A 14,128-nucleotide genomic window follows, 5' to 3' on the forward strand; every position below is an offset into this window, starting at 1 on the left:
GAAACGGGTGCTACCGCTTCTTCTTCGTGTCTATAGGTTGAGGACTACCCATTTTTATTTATCGTTGTTTGTTGTTTATTTATTCAATTTCTACACCGCCCGAGTTACCGAAATGAATCTGGGCAGCATAATAAAAAAATACAAACGCATAAATAAAAGGAGAGGTGATTAAAAGAGAGTTAAGATAAAAGTTAAAATGTACAAGGTAAAAGTGGAATTCCGTTAAAAATTCCAAAGGCTAAAAAATTATTGCTATTATTACATATTGTGCTTTTCTGCCATTGCAGCATTCTTTCATTTTGCAGGGAAGGGAGTAGCACTTCCTCGAACTTAGGATCCTGAGGCAGAGAAGGGAGCATTAACCCCATTTTCCTTTCCCACAATCCTTCATCCCAATTATGGTTGTTTTGCTTTCAGTGGCCTGTCAGGTCCGCTGCTCTTTCCTGCCCTCAAGATGGCAACAGTAAAAAGTATTGGGCCTGACCAAGAGTTGCTTTGCTAGCTGAGATTGGGACCTTGAAGCCACAACTTTTGTCTCCCATACAAAATAATCCACTTTGCCTTCATGGAGGGTTGAGATAACATGATATTTAGCACTGAGGGCATTCACCTTCCTAAAAGAGCACACCAAATGAAAGGAGACGCTTTTGAAATGGGCTCTCTCATTCGATATTCAAAGTTTCTCCAAAGGCAGGGGTAGGCAACCTTGGCTCTTTTATGACTCGTGGACTTCAACTCCCAGAATTCTGGGAGTTGAAGTGGACTCGTGGACTCGTGGACTTCAACTCCCATGCTGGCTCAGGAATTCTGGGAGTTGAAGTCCATGAGTCATAAAAGAGCCAAGGTTGCCTACCCCTGCCCAAGGGTAACAGAGGTCTTAAAAGCAGATTAATTTTATTTTATTTAAAAGAAAGAAAGAAAAGAAAAGAAAATGGCTGTCCTGCATCGGTTAAACTGAAGGTGATTCTTTCTCCTCAAGGTTCCCTGGCAATGAAAGTTTGCAGGAAAGACTCTTTAGCTATCAAGTTGAGCAACAGGCCATCCAAGCGTGAACTGGAGGAGAAGAACATCCTCCCCGTGCAGACCGACGAGGAGCGGCTGGAGCTCAGGCAGCAGATCGGCACCAAACTGACAAGGTAGGAAGAATTGTCCCCCTTCCCAGCAACAACAACCCTGAAACAGAGTATGGCCAATCCAGGTTATGAATACAGGTAGTCCTCAACTTTCAACCGTCCGTTTAGTGACCGTTCAAGGTTACAACAGCACTGAAAAAAAGCGACTTGTGACCGGTTTTCACACTTACGACCCTTGAAGCATCCCTCACGGTCAGGTGAGCAAAATTCAGACCCTTGGCAGCTTTATTACATTTATGACGGTTGCAGGGTCCTGGGTTCGTATGATGACCTTTTGTGCCCGTCTGACAAGCAGAGTCAGTGAGGAAGCCGTATTCCCTTAACAACTTGATTGCTAACTTAACCACTGCAGTGATACACTTAACAACTGTGGCAAGAAAGGTCGCAATATGAGGCGAAATTCACTTAACAAATGTCTCACTTAACAACAGAAATGTTGGGCTCGATTGTAGTCGTAATTCTAAGACTACCTGTAATCAAAACATTCAGAAATTGGAGAAAGAAATGCAGTCCTCAAGCAGACATAAATTAAAAAGGCATTTCCATAATATCCTACATGCATGCAGGCAGTCCTCGACTTATAGCCATTCATTTAGGGACCATCCGAAGTTACAATGGAACTGAAAAAAGTTACTTATGACCACGTTTCACACTTACGACCGTTGCAGCCTACCTGTGGTTAGGTGAGCAAAATTCACCTAAATTCAGACCCTTGGCAGCTTTCTCATATTTATGACCGTTGCAGTGTCCTGGGATCGTGGGATGACCTTTTACGACCTTCTGGCAAGCAAAATCAATGAGGAAGCCAGATTCACTTGACAAACCATGTTACTAACTTAACCATTGCGGTGATTCATTTAACAACTATGGCAAGAAAAGTTGTAAAATGGGGCAAAAGTCACTCAACAAATGTCTCACTTAGCAATGGAAATTTGGGGCTCAATTGAAGTCGTATGTCGAGGTGTACAACTACAATTTTGTATAGCTAACAAGCCACTTTGTACTTTCAGGCTGCCGTGACCACAGAATTGAACTTTCCACTTTTCCAGATGCCAGGAAATAAAAAAAACAAAGATTCTCCCAATTGAACCTATCAAGGGGCTTAGAAATAAGGGATTTGTTAGGTCAGTTTGCTAAACTGAGTACAATAACAGGACAAGACAATGATGCATACATGATTGGTTCAGATTCCTCCACTAGGCAAGGCAGAAATGATCTTGAATTGGGATATTGCTGTATCTTGCTTCCATTTTCATAGATGACGGGGGTTAAACATGGCTCAGGAATTCTGGGAGTTGAAGTCCACGAGTCATAAAAGAGTCAAGATTGCCTACCCCTGATCTAGCGTGATAGGAATGAGATGCTATCTAGCTGGGGTGAATAGTTAACCAGACAAACCCAACACCACTGGAGAGGGAGGCGGACCTCTGATTTTTTTTTATTTTTATTTTTGGAGATAAGTATCAAAATGTTTTGTTTCAGCTCAGCTTCAACACTGGCTCTCCTGCTCCCCAATGAGATAAAGCATTAGGCAAATAAACTCTAGCATATGCGATATATGCTTCAGTTCTATTCCTTTTTTTCTTCCAGGATGATGAGAAGCCCTCTAGCAGAATCAAGGAAGTTAAAGAGTTATCTTTAGAAATCAGTTTTGGCCAGGATTTAAGGCAGATAAAATCTCATTTGGGTCTCTAAGAGGGACAGCCTGTCTTCCAGATTTAGAAGGAAATCTGAAGTGCATTCAAAGACTCAGAGCAACTCTCTTAGAACAGAGGTCTTCAAACTTGGCCCTTTTATGACTTGTGGACTTCAACTCCCAGAATTCCTCAGCCAGGCACGCTGGCTGAGGAATTCTGGGAGTTGAAGTCCACAAGTCATAAAAGGGCCAAGTTTGAAGACCCCTGTCTTAGAAATTTAACTAGTGCAGCTTTCAGAAGACTTGGATCTTTATATTGCAAATCTGTGAGTCATAGTGGAGGAGACTACTCACCTTGACTATGAGGATGTTTTACAAGCAGGCGCAAAATTGTCCCCCACCACTACTGCCAAATACAGAATTACATTACCTATATTACAGACCCACCAGAAGTAGCAGAAGATTGAACAATGACCACCACCACCCCAGATCATTAAAAGCCTTAATTTGTTCTACAGGTAGTCCTTGACCTATGACTGGTCATTTAGTGACTATTAGAGCATGGTGGCGCAGTGGTTAGAATGCAGTACTGCAGGGTAACTCACTGCTCACTTCAGGAGTTCGATCCTGACTAGCTCAAGGTTGACTCAGCCTTCCATCCTTCCAAGGTCGGTAAAATGAGGACCCAGTTCATTGGGGGCAATATGCTGACTCTGTAAACCTCTTAGAGAGGGCTGTAAAGCACTGTGAAGCAGTATATAAGTCTAAGTGCTATTGCTATTGCTATTGCTATTTGTATCCCCTCAAAAAATATTTATGATCCAATAATGACGTTCTCACAAATCCCCTCCCATGCACTAACGACACTGCATTTATGGACCTTTCCAGCGTCCCCTCATCACATAACTGAAAGTTATGATATTTTTGGCAAAAATGGGTATTTATTTCTGGGTTTTGGCAAAAACACGCCATAGCAAACAATGAGTTCATTAAATGACCACCGCATTCGTTTAAATATCATGGGTTCATAGTGATTCATTTAACAACCACCACAAAATAGTTATAAAATAGAGATGGTCCCTTGATGATCCATTTATGACCATCACAACTTAATACCATAATGGGCAGGCTCCATTACAGTCATAAGTCAAAGATTATTTGTATATGGGTATTTATTTAGTTACAACTCTTAAGTGTTTTAGAGAAGCTGCTCTTTTGTTTTGCTTCACTAATAATAAATTAGGAAGATGCCCAGAGAAAGCTTTTTTTCAGCCTCACATTTTAGAATAAAGAGTCCATTATTAAAGCTGACACAAATAAAGTACATGTTAAGAAAATGTGTATATTTTACATCATCCCTAATGTACATATTTTGCAAGCGGTTTTTCCCTAATGGATTTTATACATTATTAATATGAGTACATTGAAACAAAAATCAATTATGAGTGAATGTAAAGGTCAGTTACTGAATAAAAAATTTTGTATTAAAATGTAGACTGATTAAATTTCTCTCACTTCCCTCGTAGGTCAAATCCAGCCAAAGAAAAAAACTAATTCACCCTGTTTAATTATTTCATTTAATTCTTAGGATTGTGTCCAATAAAGCATGCAAAGAACTTTTGTCGTTCTCTTTGAGAGTTAATCTTTAAAACTTAGAAGGAAATGCTCATGTTGTATTTCCAGTTTCGCTTTCAAGCCTTTCAGTTGTCACATCACTTCCTTATTTTACCTTTGGCTGTGGGATTTAAAACAACAACAACGTGCTCAGACATTAAAAGCATACATAACAATCCTGCTACAAGATTCTCAGCTGACATAAGGCAGAGGTCCCCAACCTTTTGGGCACCAGGGACCAGTTACTGGAAATTGCCTGCCCAAAGTGGGAGGGGTTTTTTTGTTTTGTTTTTTCATATCTACCTCCTCCTTCTTTTGCATTCTTATTCCTCAAAGTTTACACTTCTTGCTTCAAGAGAATCTCAGACTCTTCTTGAATATTTTGCAATCACTCGTTCAAAGGGTTTTTTTTATAGAGACTTAGAGTTGGCATACTAAGCTATCTGGGCCAGGGAAAGAAATCAGAAGATAAACACTCACTAGATTTCTTAGCAGAATCAAGAAAAAACTTAAAAATTATAGCCTTCTGAGAAAGTTGAAATGCGAAGTGTTATTGCAGTTGACAGTTTTAATAATTTCTCATTAGAAATGCAACGTTCTAAAGAAAGTCCCTGAAGTCTTAGAACAGTCATCTGATTAAATTAACTACATTCATTCCGGCAGGAGCAATAACATTTTGAACTTATGACTCCTTGGACAATAATCGTACCCACTTGCTTTCAACTAGGACTCTCCATTTTCATAAGAAAAGTGATCTAGATGTTTTTGAAGAATGTTTCCTGTTGCTTTAAGCTCAGAAGAAAGCATTAGTAGATATATATATTAAAAAAGGTAAAGGAGTCCCTACAGATTTTAGACTGCTAGTCATTGCCGACTATAGGGGGTGGTGCTCATCTCCATTTCAATCTCCATTGAGCCAGCACTGTCTGAAGACATTTCCGCGGTCATAGGGCCAGCATGACATCACGGAGTGCTGTTACCCCACCACCACCAAAGTGATATCTATTTATCTACTTACATTTACATGCTTTCAAACTGGTAGTTTGGCAGGAGCTGGGGCAATGACGGCAGCTCACCCTCTTGCTTGGCGTTCGAGTCTTGAACCTGGGCTGCCGGCTCTCCATTGCCAACAAGCCCAGCATCTTAACCACTGAGCCATTGTGTCATCCAGTAAAGATGTTGGTGGATGAAAATTAGATCAGTATAAAACAAGGAATTGTTATCATAAGCAGGAAGCATATTGGACGACACAACAACATTGCAACCTCTGACAAATTGCCAAGCCTGGGATGAATTTATTAAAATGAGTGAGGCGTGAATTTAAAACACAGCAGTTACCTAATAGCTGTTAAATGTATGTCTTGTGGGAGTATTGTAGAGTACTGAGTTCTGGTTTAAGGAAAAGGAAAAAGATGTATAAAAAGGACGCTGCAGTAGTGTTCACTCTATATAGTTGAAGGAAGAGTTTGTATCTACATTTGCACAATAGGTGAAACTTGTTAATTTTTTAACTTTGGTGTTTGTTGATATTGTTAATTTATTGTTTTGTTTTTGTGTTTTGTTTTATTTACCTGTGATGCAAACCCAGCCTCTTTAGTTAGTGCAGAGGTCCCCAACCAGGTCCATGGAGAAAGATTTTTCCATGGACCAGAGGGGGTGTGGTTTTGAATACTGCCTGCATCCCGAGGATGGAGCTTTGCTTGTTTGTGCGGCCCGCTTGTTGGCATGCTGTGGACTGGTGCCGGTCCACGGACCAGTGGTTGGGGACCCCTGAGTTAGTGCATTGACATATGACCACAGTTGAGACCAGAATTTTCATTGCTAAGCAAGGCAATTTTTATGACCATTTTTTGCCATGGTTGTTAAGCAAATCATTGTTGTTAAGAGAATAATGCGGTTGTTAAGCAAATCCAATTTCCCCCATTGACTTTGCTGGCCAGAAGCCAGCTGGGAAGGTCATCAATAGCAACCACATGACTTCAGGAAACTGCATCTGTTGTAAATGCATGCCAGTTGCCAGGCACTCAAATCATGTGACACTTCACAACTGTGCTGCAACAGTTGTAAAATGCGAAGACTGGTTGTAGGTCACTTTTCTCAGTGCCACTGAAACTTTGAATGATCATTAAACAAATGGTTGTAAATCAAGGACAGCCCTTTACTGGGAAAATTCAGAAAATAAGTTCAGTCAATATCCTGGTTAAAAGTTTAGTGCAAATGCAGCCTGGAGAGTGAAAAACGATGCAGAGGAATTGGTCACTGGTCCTGTGCAATAATACCTCTTGGGATCTTGTAGGAATATGGGATCTTTTTCAACTATTTGTCTACTGTGAACTGCTCACTGTTTCCATTGTCAGAAGGCTGGTTGGTGATTTTTTATGTTTATTTGTTAGATTTATATCCCCCCCCCTTTTCCAACAGAAGCTCAAAGTGGTACCCTGAGCATGTTTTCCTCCAATAGGCAACACTCCTGTGAGGGGTCTATGATAACTCACCACAGCCAACTTGCCATGACCAATTTGTCATGGTCATCTCACCATAGCCAACTTGCTGCAGCCAACTCGCCTTTTGCCAACTTGCCACAGGTCAAGATTTACACTAATATCGAAGAAATAGTCAAATAGGATCATTAAAGAAAGTATGCCAAAGGAGGGACAAAATAAAAGCTGACTGACAAAAATTAAAATAATCTTTTAAATTATTTTAAATAATTAAATTGAATTGTTGGATTGTTGGATTGAGAAAGAGGTGTCACCTAAAGTCACCATAGCTAAGGGTGGACTTGAACTTGGATTTTCCCAATTTCTAGTCAGCAACTTAACCACTATACCACACTGGTTCCTCATATTTTTGAGCTAGGAAACAAAAACAATCAGATGAGATACATTTTCATTCACAATATACTCCCAGCTATTAAGAAGACTTGTTCAATTTTTAAAATTTGATTTTTACTTAATAGATTGAAAGGGCCATGTTGGATTGACAGGTTGAAATCCTTGCACAAGGCGACCACAATTGCTCTCAGCAGAAAGCTTTCTGTGTTTACTTTAAGGCAGCCACCCGTAATCTGATGCCCTTCATATTGGCTGAAGATCATCTCATTTCACCTTCTGTCTTCCTCCAGGTTTTATTCCAGAATCTGAAGATAGGTTTTTAGATGGAAAGCCCGATCTGAGGAACAAAGGAAAAAATCCTGATCTGAGCATAGTTACCATGCCTGGTAGTTTCCCTAAATTGCTTTGATCTCTACACAGTTTGGAGGGTCATACAAAAAAAACCACCCACTGATGTCACATTCATGACGGTCAGGAAGCTAGCATAGAAGGAAGGAAATTAAGTAAAAGAAATCTGCCTCATCTAACTCTCCACTGGGTAGCCTGAAGGGGTAATGCCTAATATGACACAACACGTTCGGTTTCCCCTTGGTTGGCAATAAAGGAAAATACAAGTGTTATGTTTTGCTCAGTAATATCCGTATCTGAACATTGTCATTTCCTGAGCTCTCCCATTATCTGTTGAAGAGTGACTCTGGCAAATATTCAAAGGCTGGAGGTCCTGATATGGTGAAAAAATTGAAATTTGGCTTTTTCTACAGGCGGCTGAGCCAGAGACCGACTGCTGAAGAATTAGAGCAGAGGAATATTCTCAAACGTAAGTAGCTTCATACTTAAATTTAAATCAAGGAAAAATCATAGAGTATAAGTATGCCCTAGGGCAGTATTTCTCAACCTTGCCGTCTTTAAGATGTGGGACTTCAACTCCCAGAATGCTGGCTGGGGAATTCTGGAAATGGGAGTCCACACATATTAAAAGTTTCCAAGATTGACAAACATTGCTTTAGCCTCTGGGGCGGTTCTTCTCAACCTGTGGTCCGCGGACCCCTAGGAGGCCGAGATGTCTTCACAAGGTATCCACGAAGGCTTGAATAAATGTTATGATTTAAATCATGAGTTAAGTCTTGAGGGTACGTGGCCATGGTGCGTGGCCACAAAAATATTTAAAGGGGGTCCATGGTGAAGAAAAGGTTGGGAACCACTGCTCTACGGGACTCATCCAAGATGGAGAGTCCATTCTTACCTGCCTGAGCCAGGCTTACATTATACTTTTGCCCTTTTGTTATTATCCAAAAAGTGATCGCTTGTAAAGACATATTTATGTTTTGGTGGTTTAGCCTAAAGTTAAAATGAGAGCAAAGTGAGGTCAGCCCAGGATATTCAAATAAAGGACCACCATTTCCTCTTTTTCTTTTACCAAAATATCCTATACAGATTTATTCAGAAATATTCCCCACTGATCTCAGTGTGTTTGCATCTATAATACTGGGTATAGATTACTGGGTATAGATAGCCTATTCTATGCCTGTTGAAAAAAAGATCCAGTAAAATGCACATGAGCTAATCTTAGATAAAAATGTACAGCCTTGGCCAAATATCTAAGAGCAGTATGCAAGTCATTCTTACAGAAATATATAAAACTACATTTCCATGCCACATTTTTTTTGACAGAAAAGCCTCACACACACCCCACCATACTAGAGTTTTTGTTGTATAACCTGAATTACTGATATCTCATCCTCAGCAAAAATCATACTGACACAAATATATTTGACTTGAAAATAGTTTAAGACACTTAGCCATAAATAATTAAATGGAGAAAATAGTTTAATTAAACCCCTCTTGCTGTAGGACATGAATCTTAAGCAAAGCAACGTGAACATAAATTCCAGGGAAATGACTAGTATTTTCATGCAATTAATAACTGAATGCTAGTAAGAATGTGTCTCAGCATGCATGCTTTTGAGAAGCAAGCCAGGTGTATATCTGCGTTTACTCCACTGTGATCAGGCTTGTAAATGCTCTTTTGATAATCACAAGCTGGAATCAGGAGGCCCTTCAGATAAACACACGTGCCTTTATCACCTCAAGGCTTCACTACTGCAAAGTGTTCTCTGTGGGGCCGGCCTTGAAAACCACTCAGAAGCTTCAACTGGTCCATAACATAGAGACATGAGCAGTGATGGGCAATGCCTCAGTGATTCTGTGTGACACCTCTGCTCTGTAAGCTGTACCACTTCTGGGTGCAATTCAAAGTACTCATCATTACCTCTAAAACCCTACATGATGTAGGGTCAGTTGCTTGACTGCCTGTCTCTCTCCCATGGTTTCTGCCTGGCCAGGATGGGCCGGCAGAGTTGGAGTGCTCCAGGTCCCTTCAATTAAACAATGTCATCTATCAGGATCCAGAAAGCGTGACTTCTCTGTCACAGAGCCTGCTTGTGGAATGAGATCTCCTCAAAAGCCTGGAAGATCTGACTGTTCTCCCAGATCTTGATTGCTGGGGTCCCTGGCTGGATGTGTCCATTATTTTTGCTTTCTCAATGTTCATTGTGCCTAGAACCATCTTGTTTTGGGGGTTTTGTACTGTTTTTTTATGTCACTCTTTGCAGAGTCAGTTGGAATTAGGCAGTGTACAAACTGAATTAAATAAATAAAAATAGTCATCTTGAGGCAAATTTCAAACCTAAAAAAAATTGTTTGTAATAGAGATTACAAACAGTGAGATCAAAGATGCATCTTTACATTGACAGCTAGTCACAATTCTTAATATCATTATTATTATTATTATTTCAGTTTATATAACCACCTTTCTCAGATACATGACTCTAGTTCGCAGTTGTCTGTGGAGATTCTCAGTCATTCAGGTCATGGTTGTCCCACAGGTGTTTTTCCAAAAGGCAACTGGACTTTTTTTCCCCTTGAAAAGACTTCGCTTTCCATCTAAGAAACTTCTTCAGTTCAAAACTGAAAAAGCTTCTTGGGTGAGAAGCAAAATATTTTCAAGGGGGAAAAAAACCTAAGAAAGTCCAATTGCATTTTGGAAAAAGCACCTTTGGGACTAGTTGATGATTCTTTGCAGCTCCTTTCTGAAGCTTTTTGTGGCTCTTTCCATAACAAACCAAGCCTGCTGCAATCTTTCAATGATTATTTGGCTACAACAATGTATAATCACTTAGCCACCTAAGTGATACGTGTAACTGCATGTAATAAAATGTTGTCACAATGGGTCGAAGAAATATTGCAAATGAAATAGTATATTGAAACACATTTCTTGGAAAGTTGAAATTCCTGAGATATGCATGGGAGCTGCGTTATCTTTTTGTATAGGACCTGCAATAACTTTCTAGAGATTCTAAAATTTCCAGAAGCATTCTAGAAACTCTTCCCTATTGTCATGATTATTCTATATACTTTTATCTGTAGCTGATAAATCTTGAAGTGCAAAGATTGTTGATATCTTGGCATGATTGCTGTCATAAAGTCATATTAATAAATCAAATGCATGCTAACATATATCAATTTATTTATTTTAATCATTTATATAGCCGTCCCATCTTATAACCAACTCTGGGTGGCTCCTAATTAGAGAATCAAGAACTTGGGTTTAAGACGTACAGAAATTTATATCCAAATGAGCAAGGAGCACTGATTACCCCTTGCCATTTTTTTAAAAAAAATGCATGCAAGTTTAGAATTTTGTCAATCTTTTCTAGCACGGAATGAGCAAGAGGAACAGGAAGAAAAACGAGAGATCAAGAGAAGATTAACCCGCAAGGTAAGAAATTCCTTTGTTTTGTCCTTCGTGGCAACCTTGAAGCTTTGAAGCGGATGTGAAGTTCTTTACCATATTCAGCTTTGATGTGTTTGTTTCCTGAAAAACATATTTTCCAAACACTTTATTCCTTAGAAGGCATCCTTGAAGCATTTTCTCTTGATACAGCTTTAAAGTCCTAAATGTAGATAGAGAAACCAGCAGAAGATGCAGACATGTATGCACAAAGCCATGAGGAATTCAATAAACTGCTCGGAGCTGCAAAAAATTGAAGAAAGGTTTTCAAACACTCGAGATGTTGCCAATTACATACTGGGCTTGGTAGATCAATTTCCACAAATACAATTCTCTTTTGGTTTTGGTTTTAATAAGTTCATGCAATGGTTGTGTCCCCTAAAATTGTTTTAAAATAGGCATACAGTACATGTGCTTAAATCCCAGGATAACACATGATCGTTGCTATTTCTTAGATAGTAAAAACCATGAATAAGGGAAAGCTAGCGAATGTTTTTTTGAAAATAAAAGCACTCAATATTAGCCTAATTTTGTTTTTATTGAATTCTTCTGTATATTGCTGATCATGTAGTAAATTGAAGAATAAGCGTGTAAGGAAAGGAAGTCTGATTATTTGAGACATTTGAATTGAATGGAAATAAATCATTTGAGAAGATTATTCATTTTTGGAACACACACACAAACATACACACATATACACATACATACCTGTATCGTTAGTGAAAAAAGAACAGAACAGAAAACCTTTTGATATATGAAAAAGATACAAATTACAAGTTTAACTCACAATCATGCATATGTGTGCAGTTTTAATTGGAATTATAAATAAGGTTTTGGAGCACTTTGCAGCTCATTCTAAAAAGGCACTCCATATTAGATAGGGGTAAGAATGTGAGAAAGTTCCTGTCTTCAACTCTTTAAAGCAGATGCATCTTTTCCCTGGATTATACTAACCAGATCTCAGCTCTGGTTGAAGATATTCTGAGATATGGTATTCTGAGTGATCGTCTTCAAAAGGCATCATGGAGCTAACTCTGTCTTTTAAACATACAGTAGAATCATTGGTTGGACAGTGACTAATCCAAGATACAATCTAAATCTCCAGTAAAATTCCACCCAAAATGGGTGGAAATTAATAATGAATGATTGCTCAATAAATATGTCTGGCACCCAAACTCAAAAGAGATGAAAAGATAATCCAGATATACCCTTTGTTCAGAAACAGTCTGTCTTCTCTTCATTGTTTTGTATGATTCATACCAAGTGTATTATGAATACATTATAGAAAAGTGTTTATTGTATAAACAATTTTATAACTGAGGTTTAGGTAGAGTCAACTGACTGTTCTCTGTTGCACTTCTCAAGGGTCCAGACAGGGAAAAATCTATCCCAACACTGGGTGACTTTCATGAATTGAATGAATATGCACGGTGTGTCAAAATATCAAGAACAAAATATTCAGTTTGACTCTTCCATTTAGGAGAAGGCAAAGGAAAATTAAAAATGAAGCCATAATGTTTGATTTTATTTTTTTAACCAATACTGGCTTGATTGATTGTAATATTAAATTAGCCATTCACCAATCTGGACAGAGATGCTAATAGATAAGTTGGCTATTCCAAATCTTTTACCAAACAAAACGATATACTTGTTAGATAGTTTTCTTTTTTTTAAAAAAATGAGAAAGTATATATGATAATCATTTTTATTTAAACTCTAGTGCGTGAAAGCCATCAGGTTTAACCTTTGCATTTACCTCTGTAACCATCCTGTACCACGACAACAGCTCTCTTCCCTCCCATTTAGAAAACCAAGCAAAAGAAAGAAATCAATTGAAGGCCAGCAAATTTTCTTTGCTTCCCTCATATTGGTTCAAGTCAGCAGGGAATGTTAGAAATAAAGGGATCTTGAGAGTGGTGTGATTAGCCAGAGGATAGAAAGATTAGGTGACAATACAGACATAGATGTTACATTTGGTTGACTTGTATTTCTTATGAAAAGGGAATAGAATTTGGAGTTTGTCAGAATAAGGATCCCAGATATATTCCTTTGTCAGAATAAGGATCTGCTCAGACCCAGGCCCAGATCTGAGCCCTTGCCATCATGTCTTAACATAAATAGAATGGAGGGTGGTTGTTTTGTTTTGTTTTGTTTTCTGTATTTTAAATTATCTGATGACTGATTCCTGCACTGTGCAGATACAACCCAGCGGAAAGTTAGAGCACTACAGATATGGCCATAGCACACTGACTGCCCTTAATGTACCTTTCTATGCATAATATTTTCCCTATGAATGTTATTTTATATTTGGTCTACTCTGAAGTATAAGTAAATAGGACCTTATTGAATATTGGCTTGTCAAGTAATAGGAACGTTTGAAGTAAATATCTGCTTATATTTACTTGAAAAGCAGCCTTCTTTGGTGTTCACATATAACAGCCAGCCAATACTTCAGACAGTACAATTTTGTACTAGGATGCGCCAGTTACAGGCTGAGCGTTGGTAAAGCCAGGTCTATCAACCTATCTGCATGGCTCTTGATTTGATAGAAAGGCAAGGGTGACACAAGATGCTGCAGAGCAAATTTTCATGGATTGCATGGAGTGAACATGCAAGATGTGTCATTATTTTATGTATGTTGAAAGTGGGAAAAGAATGGCATTTTAACATGAACAAAGAGAGCACAAATCAAATTTAGCTCTGCATATTTGTGCTGATAGTCCTATCCTTGATGAGCTTTCAGGGGATTGTTGTTTTATTTATTCAGCTTAGGAACAGATGGAAAATAAATAATCATTTGGTGGCTACCATACCAACAACAATAAAAATGCAGACTTTGATGCATACACTTCAAAGTTAGTCAACACTATGAGAAGGAAATCCCTTTATAACAAGTAAGACTACCACCCAGAGCAAATTTTCATGTGCCTTTTACTTTTATCCTTTGTAGAAGTACAAAGATTTTTTTTAGTGTTTTCCAAAAAAGGTCAGGTTTTCTTTGGGGATGTAAAACTCAACGTTTTCTTGGGGTCAACAAGTGTGTGTATGTGTGCATGCATGTGTATGTGTGTGTGTGTGTATGTTTGTGTGTGTGTGTGAGAGAGAGAGAGAGAGAGAGAGA

At 38.7% G+C, this 14,128-nt stretch overlaps 1 protein-coding gene across 1 annotated transcript in view; it reads left to right on the plus strand.

The window, feature by feature from the left end:
- Positions 1-14,128, plus strand: part of LOC107291518 (phosphatase and actin regulator 1-like) — a 39,941-nt gene that overhangs the window by 21,090 nt on the left and 4,723 nt on the right. The window contains exons 6-8 of the mRNA XM_015820521.1: positions 980-1,136; positions 7,979-8,034; positions 10,934-10,995. Coding sequence (XP_015676007.1) covers positions 980-1,136; positions 7,979-8,034; positions 10,934-10,995 — 275 coding nt within the window. The remainder of the gene's footprint in view (positions 1-979; positions 1,137-7,978; positions 8,035-10,933; positions 10,996-14,128) is intronic.

The sequence above is a fragment of the Protobothrops mucrosquamatus genome, unplaced genomic scaffold (assembly GCF_001527695.2).
Source record: "Protobothrops mucrosquamatus isolate PMUCROS unplaced genomic scaffold, P.Mucros_1.0 scaffold1135, whole genome shotgun sequence".
Classification (NCBI taxonomy): Eukaryota; Metazoa; Chordata; class Lepidosauria; order Squamata; family Viperidae; genus Protobothrops; species Protobothrops mucrosquamatus.